This window comes from Cherax quadricarinatus, chromosome 62, assembly GCF_038502225.1.
Source record: "Cherax quadricarinatus isolate ZL_2023a chromosome 62, ASM3850222v1, whole genome shotgun sequence".
Classification (NCBI taxonomy): Eukaryota; Metazoa; Arthropoda; class Malacostraca; order Decapoda; family Parastacidae; genus Cherax; species Cherax quadricarinatus.
In genome coordinates, this window is record NC_091353.1 from 2,559,605 (window position 1) to 2,582,278 (window position 22,674).

The 22,674-nt window shown below is 40.5% G+C and overlaps 1 protein-coding gene across 1 annotated transcript in view; it reads right to left on the reverse strand.

The window, feature by feature from the left end:
• Positions 1-17,926, reverse strand: part of LOC128687119 (PCNA-interacting partner) — an 89,435-nt gene extending 71,509 nt beyond the window's left edge. Inside the window, exons 1-3 of the mRNA XM_070098334.1 lie at positions 17,513-17,926; positions 13,956-14,111; positions 12,610-12,809 (exon numbers count right to left, since the gene is read on the reverse strand). Coding sequence (XP_069954435.1) covers positions 12,610-12,809; positions 13,956-14,103 — 348 coding nt within the window. The 5' untranslated portion in view covers positions 14,104-14,111; positions 17,513-17,926. The remainder of the gene's footprint in view (positions 1-12,609; positions 12,810-13,955; positions 14,112-17,512) is intronic.
• Positions 17,927-22,674: the final 4,748 nt, after the last annotated feature.

Here is a 22,674-nt window from a genome sequence, read left to right on the forward strand (position 1 = left end):
CTTTCACTAGTGCACTGATATTATTTATACCATTTTTACAATAATGCAGTAGTCTGCATAACAGTAAATTTTGTATTTTTTTGTATGAATAAAAAATCAAAATAGAAAGCAATAATAATATAAGAGGGGCCTAGAGATGTGACTAATGAACAGAGCATATGTTATTTTAGTGCCACGAATGTCTACCTTGTTTATTCTGGACCCTATTTTGAAATTGACATCTTTTTTAGTTTGCGTGAAATTGGCTAAATTGCCAATTTCTGACCACCATATTGGGTAGTCCAAATTAGTAAATGGGAGGTTTCTTGTACTCAGCTGATAGATAAAATGGAGTTCTAAAGAAATAGCTATGAGTTTGGTCAACTGGAACAATGGAATTTGCTGAAAATAGGGCTCAAAGTCGGCGAAATCGCCTTTACGCATATGTCGCCGAGACCGCTAACTTCGCGGGAGCATAATTCCATGAGTTTTCAACCAAATTTCGAACTTTTGGTGTCATTACCATCGGGAAAAGATTCTCTATCATTTCATAAGAAAAAATTATTTTTTTTTTTTCAAAAATTGAGCGACATAGAATGACAGTTTCAGAGAGGGGCCTGAAACAGTCAAAGGGTTAATACTTCTGGGTGTCTGGAACGGATTAATTGAATTTACATTATTTCTTATGGGGACAATGGTTTCCGTTTTCACTGATTGCATTGGAATATATTGAACAAGAAAACCAAGGATCCACTGTACTGTAAATTAAAATAAAAACGAGAAAAAAAGTATATCGGCAACACTTCTGCAAGCAGCAAGACTTGATGTTGCCATCAGGTGAGCATCCAGTGCCAACTTCGCGGTCTTATATCTCAGTAAGTACTGATCCTAAATTTTTTTTTTTTTTTTTTGGTCTTATGTATTAAACACAGAAAATTGCCCTCAAAATATTTGGAGCACTGGCAGTGAAGACAGATCTACGTTTGGACAGTTTAAGGGTTAAGTTAATTTTTAAGTTTGCATGAAATTCTCTGCATACAGAGGGCTTTTTGGCATGTGCACCCAACTATTATATTCATCTGTACAACTACGTATCATGTCAAAATAAACTTCTTAATCTTATTCTTATGTGCATTGCATTTTTGCATAGTGTGAGATGTGCAAGAAAGGTATAAAATACCGACAGTATGAAAGTTAAGACACATGTGCAACATCTGGCCCCCCAAGTATGGCCCCCAAGCAAGCAGCAACTGCTATTGATGAGCCAACCCCTAAGCATTCAAAAAAGTTATGAATCTGGAGCAGAAGGTGAAACTGCTAGACAAGTGTAGGTCAGGTAATTTGAGCAGTTACACTCCATATAATCACCTCCATTCAACTGTCATCAGTAGCTGCATGGCTATCATCACTATCATCATTGTCATTGTCATCATCACAAGTCATCAGTTTGTCGGCCTAATAAGTGGTGAGTGTTTTGTTTGTGCATTATTTGTTATTAAACTATAACATGTATGTAGTACTATAGAGTACAATATTTTACAATGTTTTCATGTGTTTTATGATTGTTCATGGTCCAATAGGTTAATAAGGAAGCAGTATTGTATTATATTTTCCTACAACACATTGGGGCACAAAACATTTGCAATTTTTCAACATTCACGATGTTCTTGATCTCCTGACCCTCGCGAATGTTGAGGGAGATCTGTATTATTACTATGGCGTTAAGAGTAGAGGGACACTCTTAGTGAACGAGTAACAAAGGCATGTTTATATGCTATGTAATGTGTTTCTTATATAATTTTTGAAGAAAATATCATAGATGGATTAATGAAAATGTCTATATTAACCTAAAATATGAAATTTAATGTGCCCAAGAGTGATTATTATTACCTATTAGTATCACAAACATATGAGCGGCCCAGGCGGACGCATCTGATATGGACGATTTCCAAGCGGATGTATGAAACCCGGGGTAAAAATTCGCCGAAAAAGTGATTGAAAACTGAATTGTACGATATCCAGACTGGACAAAAACCAGGGTTCCGCTGTAGATGGTAGTAGCAAGCAGCTGTTCACAGTGTTTGTGAAATCAGCTACTTGGGGGTCAGCTGCTTGAATGAGGTTTATACTAAAGTCACCAGCAAGTAGCAGGTGGTATTTATTCATCTCTGAATCAGGTTTCTTTAGTTGTCAGTAAATGTGTAAGTAGTATTAGTGTGAGGTAGTCTGTAGACTACTTCAACTGCTATGTTTTTTTTTAGGTTTTTGGATGTGAATTTGGCAAATATATATTCACCACAGTCATCCCTGGTGCAGGTAGATTTAATACATTTTAGTTCATTAGAGTAGTAGATATCAGTAAGTAAAATAGGGCATTTGGAGTTGACTATAAAAAAATATATGTACGTATACCATTTTTTGTTACACAAATGAATGCGCAATACTTTTCAATATAATCTTTTATTGATAATATTGTTATCATGGCAGTAGATAAAAAAAGAACAAGAAATTGAAGTAAGGCACTATATATTCAATAATAAAAATAATAAAAGTGAGGCAATTAACACTATACATGATGCACTATACATGGTTGATATCGATGAGATTGTTGGATTACCCAGACTCAGTCAGGTCAGCAATCTGAAGAAACCTCAATAGGTCATGTTCATTTGTTATTTTGTACCCTTGACCCGTGTCTGACCATTTCACTATGATTGTGCCATCATGAGTGAAACATATTTTAATTCTATCACTATTATCACGTTTGAGTTAACGAAGTCTGTATAGTAGGTTTTGTTGCTTTCTTGTTAAACATTCATTAACAAACACTCCACAATTCACCTGGATGGAAGAATTTATAAGGTCCTTTTATCATGCCAAGTGAAATCTTAGCATCACACTTTGTTTTTGACCCAGTCTGCCTAGCAGTCGGGCCTCCTTGATATGGGCCGCTTTAATGTTAATCTGCATCTTGTCTTTAATTTGCTGAAGATCATTTTGTGTGCAACTGTCCTGGTTTGTGTTTGTTGGTAAGCTGGGACTGTTTACAATAACAGTATCTTGCACTTTATCTTGTTCCAGTAAGTCCCTTTGATACTACAGGCATCATGCACTCCACTGAGAGTCTCAGTAGTAGTAACCAGTTACCAGTAACCAGTGTACCAGTAGATGACTCACTACCAACCGTCTCTGCCTGAGTCACTGTCTGTATTCATATTGTGCTGACCACAGCAGTATTCAAAGACCCCCTCACATATGGGTACTGTGGGCAGTCAGTTATACGAGAGTGAGCAAGGAGGCAGGCCGGCTGTTTGGCGCTACCCACATTATCCGTAATATACGTACTACCAGCCTACGTGAGTATTACTTTACCCTATCCACGTGTTCGAACCCCACATGATAAATGGTGGCACCGGTGTGGAGCGTGGAAATTAAACTTTTTAAGGGTATTTCAAGAGGTTAGAAGACTGTTTGTGAGTAGCCGGCGGGTCAAAGGTGAACCGTCTCACCCATCTCAAGCTACTCGCTCCCCTCACAACCTCCACCTCCAGCCTGCAAGCCTGTTGCAGCCGTTTCAAGCTTCCTGGCTTAGTTCGTGTGCTAATTGCTTCAATCTCCGAGGGGTTGACCCGGATTTTGCAATTAAGCCAGTCAGTAAGCCAGACTGTGGAAGTGAACGCCAGTCAGCCTGTCATCCAGCCTGTCTTCTGTCATCCACCTGCTCCTCCGTGCTGTGTGCATCGTTACCCGTCTTCCAGTCAGCCATTCTCGTGGGTTAAGCCAGTCAGCCAACCCAGCTGAGAGAGAGAAGTAAGCCACGCAGTAAAAAGTAACCCAAGTTCCTCTGAAGTATTGTCTATATCGCTTTGTGCTTGGATGCTAAGAGTGAATTTCACCATTCCTGTGGCATAGAGTGGCTTATCAAGCCACCTTCGTGGGTAGTGAGTGGAGTGCGCGCCAGTGAGCGCCAGCGAGAGTCACACCCACCACCACCACTCTACTCACACCACCCCACCACCAGCCACCCACCTCATCTACCTGTGGTTGTTTGCACCCTTGTACCGGGTCCTAGAACTGTTTTGGCTCACGTAATTGGTCAAGAGATTGTAGCTGAGCGCCACCGATAAAGCCAGTTATGTGAGTTCACCGAGAAAGCGCATTTCTTCACGACGACAGTGTGAGTGTCGGCGTATCACCGCGCAGGACAACTTTCCTCATCACCAGTCATCACCGTTGACTACTACAGACTTCTGTGATAATTTTCTGTTTAGAGACATTTTTCTTGCATTTAAAGACATTTGCGTGTGTGAGACATTTATAGTGAATTTCTTGTGTACTCTAAACCTTGTGTTTTCAGTGTAGACTCAGTGTTTCTTTGACTCATTTTTTTTTGCAATATTTTTCAGTGTTATTCACTCATCTCATATTTTTTTATCTGTGTTTTTTTTTATGCTACTCTCTGTCTGTAGTAAGTATTATTGTGTAGTGTACCAGTCAGTCACTCCGTGTGAAGTGATTCATTTTTTTTATTGTATTCTTTCAGCATTGTATTCTCCAGTAATTGTCATTGTAGTTCATGCAGTGATATTCACCCCAGTATACCAAATTATCCATTTATTTCTATGTGTACCTTTTTTTCGTATGCCAGCAGTGTCTCATTCCTCTAATTTTTTCGCAGACTTGTGTACCATTATTTTTGCCAGCAAATTTTTGTCGTATCAGTCACAGCAAGATTTTGTTGTAAGAATATACTAAAATAATGAATACGTGATTAAGTGTTGTGTGCCCCGCCACTTGTAAGTGTTGTGTGCCCTGCCACTTGTAAGTGTTAAACTTTTGTTTTGTTCCTTTGTTTTATTTTTATTCATATTGTTCATATTTCTTTGAACAAATTCACTCTTGATGTAATTTCAATTACTTTTAACGTAAAGTGTTTTCTTTACTCTGTTTGAGTAAATTGTTTTGTCTAATTTACAATTAAGAGTTAAAGTGTTCAATCAGTTTTTTTTCTTCATATTTTTATTTTATTATTTAACCTGAGATCATGTCCCAGTCACTTTTGACTGTTCACTTAGTGTATCATGCCAGTCAAAGTCAATATGAATCAGTCCACAGTACCAACATTCCCTTACTTACTGAAAGACAATACCTAGCCCTTGAGCAATGTGTTTGTTCTCACAGCTTGTATCTGAGATTTGTTAAAGTGCTGCGAAATGTGAAGTTCAGATTAAGTTCCTATAGATCCGTGAATTACTTATTAACGTAGCCGAGCGGTCAGGCACTAGTAATACTGTCACTCCTGTCTGGACTCCAGCCACAATATCATGCACGCAGGATAGTGCGCCTACTATCCTTGCGATGGCAACTTGTTCAAGTATTCGTTCCTTCCCAGGGGACGCTTTGAGAAGAACTTTACTTGCAACAAGTTATGCCATCTCTTGCTGATGCCACAAGCCGTTGCAGAAAGACGTTTCTGTGGCTAGTGTGCTCACTTGAGTGTTGTTGTTGTCCGTGTTTCAGATTGTGATCCCATCCTAGTTGACAGTAATCAGTGCATTGTAAGAAGTTATTTCTCGAGTAACTTCCACGTTGTTAACGTTTGTAAGTGAAGTTTATAGCTGATACCTCGTGTCACTGTGTGCGACTCAAATTGAATATCAGCATTGTTCACCGTGTTCATTTCTTTTCTCCTGTGCTTGCAGTTTGAGATAGTAGATTCGTTCTCCCTTGCTCATATTGCGTGTTATAGCGTTAATTTTTTTTTTCAACCGGAGGGAGTCATCCACTCCACCGAGTTTGTTCATTCCTCCAGTAAGAAAGAACCAATCCCTTGTGTTCTGGTGATTTGATTCCTGCTCCAGGAAGATCTTATTCTGACTGTGAAGCCACCAGCACCCATCAGTGACTTTGTCATGAACCAAGAATTACTGTATCGAACAGCCGAGTTGGGTACTCCTAGCAGAAGAGTATACCAGTTAGTAATTCCACAGTCACTAGTGAATGTAGCCTTACAGCTAGTTCACGATGTACCAGGTGTTGCACACCCTGGTATGGATCGTTCAGTAAAACAAGCCAGATTGAAATACTTTTGGCCTCGTATGGCAACTGATATTTCTGAGTATGTTAAGAAATGTAGTGTCTGCATGCAACATAAAGGTAATGCTAATGGCCCTAATCCAATCCAAGTGTATCCAACTACTAGCGAACCGTGGGAAAGAGTTGCGCTAGATTTGTTAACTAATTTCCAATGTTCCCTCCAAGGCAACAAACATCTGTGTGTTATGGTAGACCATTTCACCAGATATTGTGAGTTAGTTCCTATTGTAGATAAAACTGCCGAGACAGTAGCTAAGTCGTTTAAAGAATGCATTATCTGCAGGCATACCACCCCTAAGTCCCTAGTAACAGATAATGGAGGTGAATTCTGTAATGAAATTCTTGAAAAGTTGTGCACCTTGTACAAGATCTCTAAATCCACCATTGTTCCTCATCATCCTGCCAGCAATGGGTTAGCGGAACGAACCAATAAGAAAGTACTTGATGTCTTGAGAGCCACTATCAATCCCAACAGTGAAACTTGGGATGAAGTTATACCTGATGTGCAGTGTGCTATAAATTCTGCTTACAATGTTTCTATAGGTGACACTCCACATTATGCATTGTATGGTGTAGATAAACGTTTGCCTTATGAGTTGTTATATTCTAATCCGAAACCAAATTACAACCCTGATGATTTCAAAGCAACTCGTACCAGCTTAGCTCAAAGTGTTTTTAGAAGAATCCGTGAAACACTTCATAAATCAACAGCAGAATTTACAAGAGTCGCAAACACTCGAGCAAAGCCATCCAAAATCAAAGTAGGTTCGGGAGTTATGCTGACTAACTTTAACAAAACGTCTGCAATGCCAAAGCTTGATCAAAAGTTTGTTGGTCCTTATCGAGTAGTTGAACATATCACTGGTAATAAGTATAAGGTTAGAGAGATTAGTACTGGTCAGTATAAAGAATCGCATTTAGATCATATGAAGTTAGTATGTGATGATAATGAAGTTCCAATCCAGACTAATGTGACAGACTCTGACAATCCTCCTGATCCTGTACTCTCTTCCTCTGATACTCAGTCAGACGATCAACCTGAATGTCGTTATTCCCTACGTACACGACAGGTATTGAGAAATCCTCAAGTATCATTTGTAACTACCAATTCAGATTTGCCTCAAATACAGCATGAGTTAGCCAGTGCAACAGAGTTTGATCCTCCCAGAGATGACACCCATTCTGCATATGTCAATCTTACCCTAGCAGAGTTGGGGTTAAATGTAAATAACCTGTATAGATGAATAATTACAGTATCAACTTATCAGTATTCAAGAATTTTTTTTTTTGTGTTCACGTTCTCTCCGAATTCTGAGAGTTAACAGTCTAGATTTGAGTGCACTGAATCTGCCTTTCTGTTAAACACTTCTTTCTTTGTATATATTCCTTCCTCAGAATCCGTAGATCACATGAATACAGATCGATCGATCAAATTTTTTTTTTATCACTTCTATTGTGTAATCTTAACGTTGAGTTTCATTCGATGAGTTGTGCTATATTATACCTTGTATTGCATTACAGTTTCAGTTATGTAAGCTTCCATTCCAATGTTCTACTTATGTATGTTATAATGTTTAATTGTTGTGTACTTTGACATTGTATAGAATCAGCCCAAGCCGTATACCTGCCATCTCTAGTTTGTATTAGTTGTATGTCGGGACGACATACGTTAGCGTCGCCGAGCTCTCAGTAGTAGTAACCAGTTACCAGTAACCAGTGTACCAGTAGATGACTCACTACCAACCGTCTCTGCCTGAGTCACTGTCTGTATTCATATTGTGCTGACCACAGCAGTATTCAAAGACCCCCTCACATATGGGTACTGTGGGCAGTCAGTTATACGAGAGTGAGCAAGGAGGCAGGCCGGCTGTTTGGCGCTACCCACATTATCCGTAATATACGTACTACCAGCCTACGTGAGTATTACTTTACCCTATCCACGTGTTCGAACCCCACATGATAAGAGTCCATGTTTGTCCACCAGTCTCATTCAGCCTCTGATAACTTAGTTGTTAGGGAAGCTACTTGTTCAGTGTGGCTAATGAGATTTGTTTGCATGTCTGTGCGTTGTTTGGTCTTTGCTGTCAAGTTTGTTAGTTTTGTCTCCAGTTCAATGATCCTTGTAGCATTCTCATACTGTAAACTACTTTCAACAACTCACAATGTTATATTCCCATAATATAATTTCAATATTTATTTTTGAAACTATTGTAATTAGAGTAAAATTACTGTCAACTATAACCATAAAAAAGATAGGCAACTTAAACAAACTATGATCAATTTCTTTAGTATTAAGTAATCTCTAAGCCATTAAATTAAGTCTGCCCATAATGCCTAGGCATGGTAGTAGCTCTTTTTGCACTGCAACTCATTGTAATTTCATAATCTCAATGTAATCTTGCAAAGAAATAAATTTTGTCTGTTTGTTTGCTTGTTTGTTTGTTACTGGAGAACGTTCTAAATCTGTAATCCTTTTTTCATAGGTTTCATTTTGTAGTTTGAGGATATAATTTTCTTGTAAAATCTTCTGCATGGTGTGTTGTTGAAGAGGACTGTACACCGGTGCCGTACCTGGGGATGTTGATAAGCTGTAGTCAGTGCTGTCGGTTGGGGTGAAGAGGTCTTGTGTGTTTGCCATGGTTGATGGGATGCTGTCAACTAGGAGGCGAGGAGTGGGTGAGGATGAATGTTGGCTGAATCCTGGGAATGACTTGGTACAATTTACAATAATGAAATTGAAACAATTTTAAGTTTGAAGTAACTGATCAAATAGTTGAGCAATCATAAATTATTTAGGAGTTTTTTGAGTAACTGGTAGGTGTTAAGTATAATGTTTGTCTGGTTAATTTTGAGTGATGAGGCAATTTCTAAGTAGGGCCTTAAATTGATTTGTAGGCAGGGGCCCTTTATGTATTTCCGCTACTTTGAGCTCAATTTCAAGCTACTTCCAGTCCTGAATCCAATCAAAATCCATCTCTATTTCAGTAATATGTCTTCCATTCTATCAAATGATACCAAGTAACTGAGAATAAAACAATAAAAACCATCCAAAAATATGCTGCAAAGTCATATTTTAACTCTTTCACTGTCGAGACCCCCTGCTCACAAATTTCCTCTCAGTGTCTTAAAATTAAAAAAAAAAAAATTATTTCTTTTCTTATGAAATGATAGAGAATCTTCTCCCAATGGTAATGACACTAAAAGTACAAAACTTGATGGGAAAACTTACAGAATTATGCTCTCAGGAAGTTAGTGGTCTCGGCGATATATACACATAGGTGTTTTCGCCCACTTTGAGCCCCATTTTCAGCCAATTCCATTGTTCCCGTCGACCAAACTCATAGTTATTTCTCTAGAACTCCACTCCATTTGTTTTATCGATTGAGTACAAGAAACCACCCATTTACCGATTTCAACTACCCTATAAAGTGGTCAAAAATTGGCAATTTGACCAATTTCACACAAATTTCAAAAGATATCAATTTCAAAATAGGGTCCAGAATAAACAATGCAGACATTCTAGCACTAAAATAACATTTTCTCTGGTCATTAGTCACGTCCCCTGGCCCCTCATATATTACTCTTGCTTTCCTTTTCGAATTTTTATTCACACAAAAAATAGAAGTTAAACTGTTATGCAGACTATTGCATTATTGTAATAATTGTATAAATAATGTCAACCCATTCATGACTGCATATCAGACTGGTCAGTTGGGCGTGTATTGGACAGTGACGTCATTTGTTTACTCCTGAACACTGGCAAAAATCGAACATTTCAAGGTACTTTTCATCGTAAAACCAATCAAAATCATCTCTATTTTTATATCTTCCATTCTATCAAATGAGACCAAGAAAATGAGAATACAACCATAAATACCATATGAAAACACACCTCAAAGTCGGCGTTTTAAACCAAAACACGATCGAGTTTTTTTTCTCATTATGCACTGCTTGCTGCAGAATTTTTTTTATACTGTACACACTGACCACGCAGACCCATTCTCTCACATGTAGGTCTACCAGCTTTCTCCTACTAGATTTGAAGCTGCTAGAATTTTGGCATATTAATACGTCAACAACACTGGCTTGTAAGCCATACCTATACGTCACCAACAGTGAAAGGGTTAAACCACATACAGAGTCACAGTTTTGTTTCTTCCATCATACACTGTGTGGGGCAGGATTTTTTTTATTTTTATATGGTGCACACTCACCAAAAAAAAAATTGTCATACCTAGGCTAAAATTTGCTGCTCATAGTAAAATGCCCTTCTCAAAAATGCCTTTCTCGCACTATACCATTCACTCACTTATCCATACCTCACCTATGCTATTTGTGCTTGGGGATCAACTGCTAAAATACACCTAAAGCCAATAATAACTCAACAAAAAGCCACAGTAAGAATAATCACTAAATCCCATCCCTGGCAACACACCCCCCACTCTTCATAGATCTAAACTTACTCTCTGTTCAGAACATCCACACTTACTACTGTGCAATCTACATATACAGGACCTTAAAATCCAATATTAACCTTGACCTAAAATGCTTTCTTGATAGTTGTGACAGGACCCACAAGCATAACACCAGACACAAACATCTCTACTACATTCCCCGTGTCCAACTAAACCTTTACAAAAATTCAATGTATGTCAAAGGCCCTAAAATCTGGAACACCCTACCTGAAAACTCTAGAACTGCAGACACATTCATCACCTTCAAAACTACTGTTAGAAAACATCTTATCTCCCTGATACACCCCGTCAACTAACTACATAAAAACCACCTGGTGGTTCACACTTACACTCACTCACCCATTTGACTATAAGCACAAAAATACATGTCTTAATCTTAAAATAATGATTCCTAACTAGTCACAAGTTTACTTGTGATAATCCAATATAGAAACTATGTATTATGCCAAAACAAAAGCATTCACATTGCTAAACTCACAAAATAGTATTTAGTCATTTAGTATTTAGTCACTTAGTATTTAGTCAACTTACTCCACAATTTGTAATAATTTAGGGTTAAGAATTAATCTAAGTTTGCCCGAAATGCCTAGCCATGCTAGGTATTCTAGTGGCCCCCTCTGTAATTAGTATTTTATTACATGTAAACCACATAATAACCAAAATCTGTAAACCCCACATTGTAATCCTTATAGAGAATAAACTTTGATTTGATTTGATTTGATTTGAGTGAGCTGGGTTCATCACATAGTACTAAGTGATGGACAGTGAGCTTAAAGCCAAGCTACTACAGCATAACCACTGAAAGGTTTAAACTTCTGATGTAAATTTACACTTAAATTCTAGCACATCCAAAATTCATCTTCATCCTGGATAGGCCTACATTAGAGAAAACAGGTCTGCACAGTGGGTGTGTGTAGTATAGAAAAAACTCTGGGGTGTGTGGGGTATTGTGTATGCTAGTGGACTTGGAGTTCTATGAGATTAGTATTCATATGGATGACAGTAACACCAGGAATGTACCTAATAACAGCCCAAATGCTGACGATCATCTGCCTTCTAACACTGGGGTCTCCTAACCAGCAATCAACCAACAACAATGCAAGAAGAAATTGAAGTTTTCTCATTGTTTTGCCTAAAATCTAAGCACAGATAATGAGTACAGCGATGAGAACTTCTGTGTTGGTGAGGCAAGTGATGATTCTACTGACAGTGGCACAATATTTGCCAGTGAAACTGAAATATGCAGGGTGATGTAGCAGGTCAGGAAGTGTGCTATAAGCAATACTCAGAATGCAGTTACCACACACTTCACAACCATCTAACAGCAACAGTGATAATTATGGTAGTCATGATATGTTTTGATACAGTGCTTAATAGTTTGGGCCTGTGGATGATGAAACAATGTTCAATTATTGTGCCCACAACAACTGTTTTTCACTGGGTTTATTTGCACATTCTCCCATCTCTCTCACTCCAGTATTATTGTATCTCTCTCCTCCATTCCAGCAAATACATATTTAGGATTCTAAGGTATTCCCAGTAATTTAAATGCTTTATTGGTTCTATGTGGGTTGTTAAAGATCTCTGTATTTGTTCCTGCTCTGATCTTTCCTGCCCTGTAAGTGAAAGAGCACAAGTGATTTGAAAAGTGTCACCATTAGTGGTAGTTCCCTTGTGTTGAAAGTTTTCACTCTCCACCCCATCATTTTCCTGGTTTTATTTGTGTCACCATGTTCTTCAAGAACACTGCCAATATCAGTGGTCCAAGACACTTGAACCTGCTACCAGCAGATAAAAGAGGTACTGATAGAACAAATGCTAATTTTTTCAAGAGAAAACTGAATAACTACCTCTGTCAAGAGCCTGATCAACTAGGCTTTAATGGATATATGAGCCAGCAGGCGATCAACGGCAACAGGCTGGCCAAAAAGGCAATCAATAGGATAAGATTATTTCCAGGGCACTTATGTATCTAGAATGAAGTGAAAAATAGAACAAAGTAAGAAGCATCCCTATGATTAGAATACATTAATAATTATACAATACGAATATGCCTTACTTTTTTGTTTGTTCTTGCCAAACATAGCTGAATGGCCTGGTACTGGTCATGTAAGGAGAGAAGGATGGATCGTGCAGATGGCAGGAGGTGAAACTTCCGGCACAAGGACATGACATGGTAGGTCAGACTTGAAACTTGGCCTACTGATTCCCATTCAACTTGACCCAAGTAAATCACCTCACATGACACATTCTCATTTCCTGATAAAAATAAGGAACCATATACATCTTATGTTAGGATACACTTATACTACTTAAAATTCATTATTGTTACATACAATAATATGATAAACAAAACAAACTTCCATCAAGACAATGTTTTTAAGCAAAACTTATAAGCTCCAAATAACAAAAATGTGTCAGACACTTCTGGCAGGACAGTAATTGAGTGAATAACACTGAGTTTCCCCTATTTTAAAGTCACCCTACCTACCTCAGTGGAAGATGGCCAGTCTTAAAAAACTCTAACTTTTACAATGGCTTTATATAGTAAATTACATAAAATTTAACCCAAGATAACCTAATATGTAATGTAAAAAAATTTGACTTGTTTTCATTGGGGTCCATAAGAATACTAAGATATTGTTTAACCCTTAAACGTCCAAACATATATATACTCGTTTTTTCCCACAGAAAAAAAAGAGCACATTTTTTTTAAGTGTTGGGGGAGGGTACAGCTGATAAGATTAGATGACCATTCCCCTCGCTTTGTTTTTTCTGGTATACAAACATTTCTGTCTGTCTATTTGTCTGTCTGTCAAGCTCTCTGTCTATCTGTCTATCCATCTAGCTCTCTGTCTCAGAGAGAGCCACAAGACTGCGTCATCACCTTTACTCACATCTTCAAGCAGAGTATAGCACTTTGTTTGGAGTTTTGGGTTATCCTAGGTTATTTATACTACGTATACTTGTATTTATGTGTACTGTGAGACAGAGATAGACAAAGACAAATTGAAAGAGATAGAGACAGATAGAGACAGAGACAGATAGACAGAGATCATCAGACTCTAAACTTGCGGTTAACATGACTTTCCTCTTAAAACAGGAGTGTTAATATGACATTACATCAGTGAATCCTTGGTGTCTGCTGCACTGTTTGCTCTAGCTGGCGCTCAATTTAACTGGCGCTCCCACAGGGTACTAAGTGGTCCCAGATTTTTTTAATACTGCACACACCAAGTGTTAAGACCAATTCTATGCTGACCAGGCATATCAGGCCAATCGTGCCAAATTTGGAGGCAGGAAAATTAAAACGTATATATACGTTTGGGGCGCTACGCATAAGAACGTATATATATGTTTGGACCGTTTAGGGGTTAATAAACAAGCAAGACATTTTTAACAAACCTTCAGCTAGGCACTGATGGACCCTCTCAAGTATAGCTCTTCTCTGTATGTCACAGTCCAAAGGTGGAGTGAAGAACACTTTTGTTGTTGTATTCAGAGAACCATTACTGTCACAAGACTTTAAATCCTGAGTTGTACGTTCACTCATGGCTTAATCTGTGGTAGGAAGAGCATCTTAGGTACATAAAACATAAGTAATACACAAGTTTATACACTAAGTACATACAGAAGAGATTATGCAGATCACAATAAAAAAAGACTAAATAGCCCATGGCTGACCAATAACATGACTCATGAAATAATAATAACATGAATGCAAACACTATACTTAACACCATACTATACTGCAAACACTATACTTAACACCATACTATACTGCAAACACTATACTTAACACCATACTATACTGCAAACACTATACTTAACACCATACTATACTGCAAACACTATACTTAACACCATACTATACTGCAAACACTATACTTAACACCATACTATACTGCAAACAGTATACTTAACACATACTATACTGCAAACACTATACTTAACACCATACTATACTGCAAACACTATACTTAACACCATACTATACTGCAAACACTATACTTAACACCTACCAATTACACAAAAACTCTTAAATAATTTATGACTGCTCAACTATTTGATCATTTACTACAAACTTAAAATTTTTTCAATTTCATTATTGTAAATTGTGCTTGATGATTGCTCAACTATTTAATTATTACTCCAAACTTAACCCTTTCAGGGTCCGTGCCATAGACCTACGGCTTTATGTTCAGGGGCCAAACCGTAGATCTACGCCAAAATTCTAGCAGCGTCAAATTTAGCGTGAAAAGGCTGGTAGGCCTACATGTGTGATGAATGGTTTGAAAAACCGACAGGTTGAAGATTGAGACACTTAAGCAACATATGGGAATCTTTATTCAGGAAACGTTTTGCCACACAGTGGCTTCATCAGTCCACTACAAAATAGAAAGGCGTAAGGAGAGGAGTTTGAGGTAATCAGTCCCTCAGCCTGGAGTCGATGTGTTCAGTCCATCAATCTTGTAGAATGTACAGCATAGGGCCGTAGACGTGGCTTATATACTGTAGTGAGGTGAGGCAAAGCAGGAGGAGGTGGGGTCATAGTGGTACCATCCACTAGTCGAAGTAGGTCTTCATCCAAAGGTTGGACGAAGACCTACTGCAGCATCATGGGATTTTGTTACAAAGAATTCTTCAACACTTGTCCAACCTTTGGACGAAGTGTGTGTGTGTGTGTGTGTGTGAATTCTCGTAAGAGCTGCCTCCCGGTGTTATCACTGCAACAACATTATTTGCTATATTCCTCCATTTAAGGTGCCTGTTCCTGGAATTGCTGGGACGTTGCATCCGGAGGCTCGTAGACTACCACAATGACTAGGTTTTGGTTCTCGATCTTTACTGCTAAAACTTCCACTACGTCATTTGAGGCATTAAGCAGTTGTGTGCAAATAAGTGACTCTGCATTATACAGGCCAATCCCCCCCCCCCCTTTTGCCTGTTTACTCTGTCGCATCTGTATAGGTTGTAACCTGGGATCCATATTTCGTTGTCCAAGTGATCCTTTATGTGGGTCTCTGTGAAAGCCGCGAACATTGCCTTTGCCTCTGCAAGCAGTCCATGGATGAAAGGTATTTTGTTGTTCGTTGCTGGCTTTAGACCCTGTATATTTGCAAAGAAGAATGTCATCGGACTGGTGGTATTGGTGGTACTGGGGAGGACTTTTTTTCTGGCACTAGTATCTGTATCTGTTAGTTTGGAGTGGAGGCCATCAACTGTGGTTCCACTCCAGAAATGACTGGATTTGGCGTACGATTTCTGCCATTTCCTGCCAGTTTTTTTTTCCTTCCTGGCACTAAAAAACCTCTCCCTCTTGAGTGGCTGTGGCTACCCAGGTTTTCCCATGGCCTGGATGTTTTGTTACCTTTTGTCCCCTTTAGATGGTGTGCCTGGCAATTTAAGTTATAGCACAGTCTTTCCTGTACTGAAGAGGGACACATTTCAGGGTGTAAAAGCTTACAGGAAGGGAGTTTGCATTTTCCTGTTGTCATATGGGCATGGCATTTTCTAGGGTGGTCATAGTTGCACGTCCCATCTGTTTTTCCAGATTTCCCATGTCTGCAGATACCAAGTGCATAGTATGTGCACAGGCTTGGTTTCCGTTTGCCTTGGGTTTCTGTGATTGTATTCCCTGTTGGTGCATGTTTACCTGTGTCTTTCCTATCCTCACTAGTACTAACAATGGAGCTCTCACCAGTTGTTTTTGGTAATGTATCCTCACTAATGCTAGTGGAGTCTCCTTGTTTGCTATCTTCTGTGTTATTACTAGTTTGTAATATTAGTTTTATCTTTTCTTTGATTACACTTGTTTCCTCACTACAGCTCCTGTCTCCGTCGAGGCCATTTATATGCATTCCTTCATGCGTACATTTACTGTCTTCCAGGACAGCACCTCCAGCTTCACCATTACTGTCTCCCAGGACAGCACCTCCAGCTTCACCATTACTGTCTCCCAGGACAGCACCTCCAGCTTCACCATTACTGTCTCCCAGGACAGCACCTCCAGCTTCACCACTACTGTCTCCCAGGACAGCACCTCCAGCTTCACCATTACTGTCTCCCAGGACAGCACCTCCAGCTTCACCATTACTGTCTCCCAGGACAGCACCTCCAGCTTCACCACTACTGTCTCCCAGGACAGCACCTCCAGCTTCACCATTACTGTCTCCCAGGACAGCACCTCCAGCTTTACCATTACTGTCTCCCAGGACAGCACCTCCAGCTTCACCATTACTGTCTCCCAGGACAGCACCTCCAGCTTCACCATTACTGTCTCCCAGGACAGCACCTCCAGCTTCACCATTACTGTCTCCCAGGACAGCACCTCCAGCTTCACCATTACTGTCTCCCAGGACAGCACCTCCAGCTTCACCATTACTGTCTCCCAGGACAGCACCTCCAGCTTCACCATTACTGTCTCCCAGGACAGCACCTCCAGCTTCACTATTACTGTCTCCCAGGACAGCACTATCAGCCCCACATTTACTGACTACCAGGACATCACCTCCAGCCTTACAGTTTCTGACTACATGGCCAGTATCAAGGGCAGTACCATTCAGCCCAGACTTTTTATGTTCCCATCTGTTGTAGAAAGCTTCCAGGTTGTCTATGAAAGCAGCTTTGATGTTGTCCTCTTTTAATACCCTTGTGATTTTAGTCCACAGATTTTCCTCATTTGGGCATACCCAAAAACACTTCCCTGTTTTAACACTGCTTGTAGCTAGTTCTTGGATATATGCACAAGGGGCGTGACACCAATTTCCACAAAAATTACAATTTATCCATGTGGAAGCCCGTTTGTTTGATTGACTGCAGACTACACACAGCTTCATAATGATTTAAATGGTTGATTTACTGTAATTCTACTAGCAACCTCTTGAATACTCTATTAATAACCTCCTTAAATGAAGCTCTAGCTATTTGTATTTCTATTTCTAACTAATTGGACAGCTTACCGTGTACGTTCCTGATTTATATTTATTGTTTGTGTTTGATAAGGGCGCCTACAACCCCATCCGTTTACAGTCTGCTTTATTGTCCAACGAAACCGTTTGAAACCAGTCAGGGGTTCGGACCATCAAGGGTTTGGACCAGTCGAGGGTTCGGACCAGTCGATCTGATCTGATCAGTGGGTCACTTATTTAAAACATACTAGTCGGTGATTTGGGCTAACACATGAAGGATCTACTTGAAATTATCTACCCGAGTAATATGTGATTTGATTGATACAAAAGTATAACTTGCGTGTTGAAGAACCGGTGATTTCTTGCAGCTCCTACAATGACCAACGGTCGACCTCAACCCTTGTTTATCAATCGCTGTATCTAGCTTTTCTAGTTTTTTTCCGTCTCCACCACAATAAATGCTATATTATCACTATAGTTGACTGGTGGAAATTTTGGAGGAAGGACGCTTTTTCTGTAGTAATAATTGCTTCTCGTTGTGTATATTGCGACCGCTGGTAACTACAGGTTATATGAAATTCACAGTATACGTCTGGTATTTCAAGAAAAATGAAACTAATGAAAGTCACTCCACTCCACTAAGTACCGTGGAAAATTTTTATAGGGTGCTTACCTGTATGTACCTCAACATTATATACATACAAGTAATCTCATTGGGAGACAACCATATTGTTTACCGTAGTCACCCCGTGTAGACATGTGAGAAAACTTAACCACCTCTGGTCACTACAGGTGGCCCCTCGACCCTCACAATCTTGTCCACATCTATCTGAGACCAGCATAAATTGGGTAGCACCCTCAAGCACGGCGCTATTAATTAATTGTGGACTGTATAGATTATATTAGTTTAACTGAATGAAGGGGGGGGGGGTAGGATACACATGGATACATCCATCAAGGAAAAACATTTGTACATAATCCCACCACTTACCAGATATTCCCTGGTGGTCACTTGATGTGGCTGGATCACCCTTAACCTATCCAATTAAAACATACCTAACTGGCCAGTATCAGTCTGTTATAACTAGAAGGGTTACTTAATTGGGGATGATTGATGCTCCTTATTTCCTCCATTCACCATCTCATTTCGACGTCCCGCCACACTGACACAGTTCTTAGTCCAGCAGGACGAGGTATCCGTTGGTTTGTCCCGGTTTAGAAGTCGTGATACCATAAAACTTCACTATCCTCAATACGATAATCACGCGTTCACTCGGAGCAGGGCGATCTATTTCACATCCCGCATTCTCTTAACTTAATGTTATTATCACTGATTACATTACCATTCACAAGACGATTTAACGTCTCATAATCATTATACACATTAGAGGTCACTCCATTAAGATCTGAGGCCGATGAGTAAGGATTAACTCACGGGTATTTCCCCTGTGTGAAAATTTGTGTGGACTGCTTCCAAGTGAGTCACCTACCCTGGCAAACTCTGTTGACACCGAGCTCTGAGGTGGGTACCTCAGCCTCACAAGTGGCTTATAGGACAGATTTTCACAAATGATTGGTATTGCAAGAAACCTCGCCTGCATGCACGTATAAAGGACTAACTTACTTGGTGTTGCAGCATATATCCTGATCTTCACTTCACTAAGCTAGCATTAGCCCCTTTGGACTCCCCCTCAGAAACTACATGCAACCGGGAGCATTAATTCCTGCAATATTCAATCGTAATTAGTGTCCTGCCTGCACCTCAGAAATTCCTATATCCAAGAGGGTATGTATCCCCTAGTATAACTATGCAGACTCAGACACTAGCTTCAGACGGCTCTGAGACACTGGTACTTACTGGGCATGCTCTCTCTGTTGTACACTGGACCCACAGTTAAACTCAACCCACTATCTCCCAAGACACTGGCCAGAATCTACGAGGAAAAAGGTGGAGGTTTTGTCTTACTGTATGGGCTGATGGAGGAGGTCATCTACGGTACATCGAGGTGCCTCTACCAGATTTCCCCAGGTCTCAAATGTGAAGACACGTGGGGCGCCGTCTGTTGTTCACGGCACGTTTTGTCTTGATGGTGTCTGTCGTAAGAAGGACGCTATTCTGTCTTTGTGACCCGCGCCTCGCCATTCAAGCTAGGGCTGCCAGTTCTCCCTAGCTAACTTATCCTAGTGTTTGCCTACATTATCGGCCTATTACTACCTATGTTAAGGTCTTAGGTCTACACTATTATTATCTACAGATGCCTCAATAATCCTAATATTAATATACTATCAGTAAAACTACCTACTCCTTCCCTGAAGAGTAAATCTATAAATTAAATAAGCTTACCAACAACCGCCAACCAGAGAATACTTTGTTTGGGAGGGTTATAAGGGCCATCCAGCTCAGCCGTCTGTACGGCCATGCAGGAACTGACCCGTGGAATTTAAGGGACCAAATAAATTTCCACACCCTGGACACACACCATGGCGTCGCACCAGTCAGCACCGGTCCTATCATTATTCACTAATTTTACCATTTTATTACGGTGGTCCCGCAAATCACGTTCCCTCACTCTTCACTAGGGACAGTCACGACACTTCCTATTATGAATTGAGGCCTATATTAATCCTTAGGCCGCCGTGAACGCCCGTTTCCTCATCCCCGGTTTTCACAGCCTCCTCACCCATTCTAAACACTGCCGCCACCTCGTGCCCCAGCTCGACCCCTAACCCCCCCACACATCTGCGCAGGCGCAGCGGGAACCCAGTTGGTTCCATTCAAAATACAAATACATTTTGACCCAAATCAACACATTAAACACTTATTAGGCACTATAGCTTCAGAAATTAAATAATTTCCACACTGCGACCGGGCGGAAGTCGTTGTTAGACGACTTAAATTGCGTCTTCCTCCAGGAGACGATTCCAGCCCTCTCTAGATTGCGCTGCTGTTTTCCTAGTGAGTCTTACTACAATTTCTTCTTGCATTACCTGGTCAGTGTCTTCAATATCACTCGTGTCACTTTCCCTTAGATTTCCATCTGCACTGGACTGAACACCATTTAATTCTAAGGGAATTAATTTATTAATGGTACGCAAACTTTCCTGACCACGACACAACACTTTGACGTTTCTGACAACACCTTGTGCATCTGGGTATAATGTAACTACCTTGCCCAGAGGCCACAATGTTCGATGTTGTTCAGTATCAATTAACACAATGTCACCTGGTTGAATGTTCTGTCGGTTTACAGCCTCTGGCGCACCATAAAAGTGTTCACGTAGTGTAAGAAGATATTCTTTACGCCACACATCAGACCAATGAGTAATTACCTTATTTAACATCTTGAACTTATCACTCAACACGGTCACGTTATTGTAATCCTCATCACTTCCCTCTGGATTATCTCTATAGATAGGTGCAGCTTCTAACCTTTGTCCACATATTAGGTGAGAGGGAGTCAGTATCTCCTCGTCAGGAGTGTCGCTCATGTATGACAGAGGGCGATTGTTTACCGGATTCTCTGCCTCCACCAACACTGCACGGAATTCCTCCAAATTAATTCTCTTCCTGTGTAGCACCTTACGAAGACATCTTTTCACTGTACCTATCATTCTTTCGTACAGTCCTCCCTGCCAAGGGGCTCTGGGAGTAATAAATTTCCAGACACACCCTCGCTGGGTCAACAAAGACTGTACATCATCACTCTTATTTAATTCCATCAAGTGTTGAGCACCCGCTACAAAATTGGTGGCATTATCTGAGATCATCAATCTTGGACAGGATCGCCTAGCTGCAAATTTCCGGAACAGCTGTATGAACTGTTCTGGAGTTTTACCTGGAGAGAGTTTCGGGGGTCAACGCCCCCGCGGCCCGGTCTGTGACCAGGCCTCCTGGTGGATCAGCGCCTGATCAACCAGGCTGTTGCTGCTGGCTGCACGCAAACCAACGTACGAGCCACAGCCCGGCTGATCAGGAACTGACTTTAGGTGCTTGTCCAGTGCCAGCTTGAAGACTGCCAGGGGTCTGTTGGTAATCCCCCTTATGTGTGCTGGGAGGCAGTTGAACAGTCTCGGGCCCCTGACACTTATTGTATGGTCTCTTAACGTGCTAGTGACACCCCTGCTTTTCATTGGGGGGATGGTGCATCGTCTGCCAAGTCTTTTGCTTTCGTAGTGAGTGATTTTCGTGTGCAAGTTCGGTACTAGTCCCTCTAGGATTTTCCAGGTGTATATAATCATGTATCTCTCCCTCCTGCGTTCCAGGGAATACAGGTTTAGAAACCTCAAGCGCTCCCAGTAATTGAGGTGTTTTATCTCCGTTATGCGCGCCGTGAAAGTTCTCTGTACATTTTCTAGGTCGGCAATTTCACCTGCCTTGAAAGGTGCTGTTAGAGTGCAGCAATATTCCAGCCTAGATAGAACAAGTGACCTGAAGAGTGTCATCATGGGCTTGGCCTCCCTAGTTTTGAAGGTTCTCATTATCCATCCTGTCATTTTTCTAGCAGATGCGATTGATACAATGTTATGGTCCTTGAAGGTGAGATCCTCCGACATAATCACTCCCAGGTCTTTGACGTTGGTGTTTCGCTCTATTTCGTGGCCAGAATTTGTTTTGTACTCTGATGAAGATTTAATTTCCTCATGTTTACCATATCTGAGTAATTGAAATTTCTCATCGTTGAACTTCATATTGTTTTCTGCAGCCCACTGAAAGATTTGGTTGATGTCCGCCTGGAGCCTTGCAGTGTCTGCAATGGAAGACACTGTCATGCAGATTCGGGTGTCATCTGCAAAGGAAGACACGGTGCTGTGGCTGACATCCTTGTCTATGTCGGATATGAGGATGAGGAACAAGATGGGAGCTAGTACTGTGCCTTGTGGAACAGAGCTTTTCACCGTAGCTGCCTCGGACTTTACTCTGTTGACGACTACTCTCTGTGTTCTGTTAGTGAGGAAATTATAGATCCATCGACCGACTTTTCCTGTTATTCCTTTAGCGCGCATTTTGTGCGCTATTACGCCATGGTCACACTTGTCGAAGGCTTTTGCAAAGTCTGTATATATTACATCTGCATTCTTTTTGTCTTCTAGTGCATTTAGGACCTTGTCGTAGTGATCCAGTAGTTGAGACAGACAGGAGCGACCTGTTCTAAACCCATGTTGCCCTGGGTTGTGTAACTGATGGGTTTCTAGATGGGTGGTGATCTTGCTTC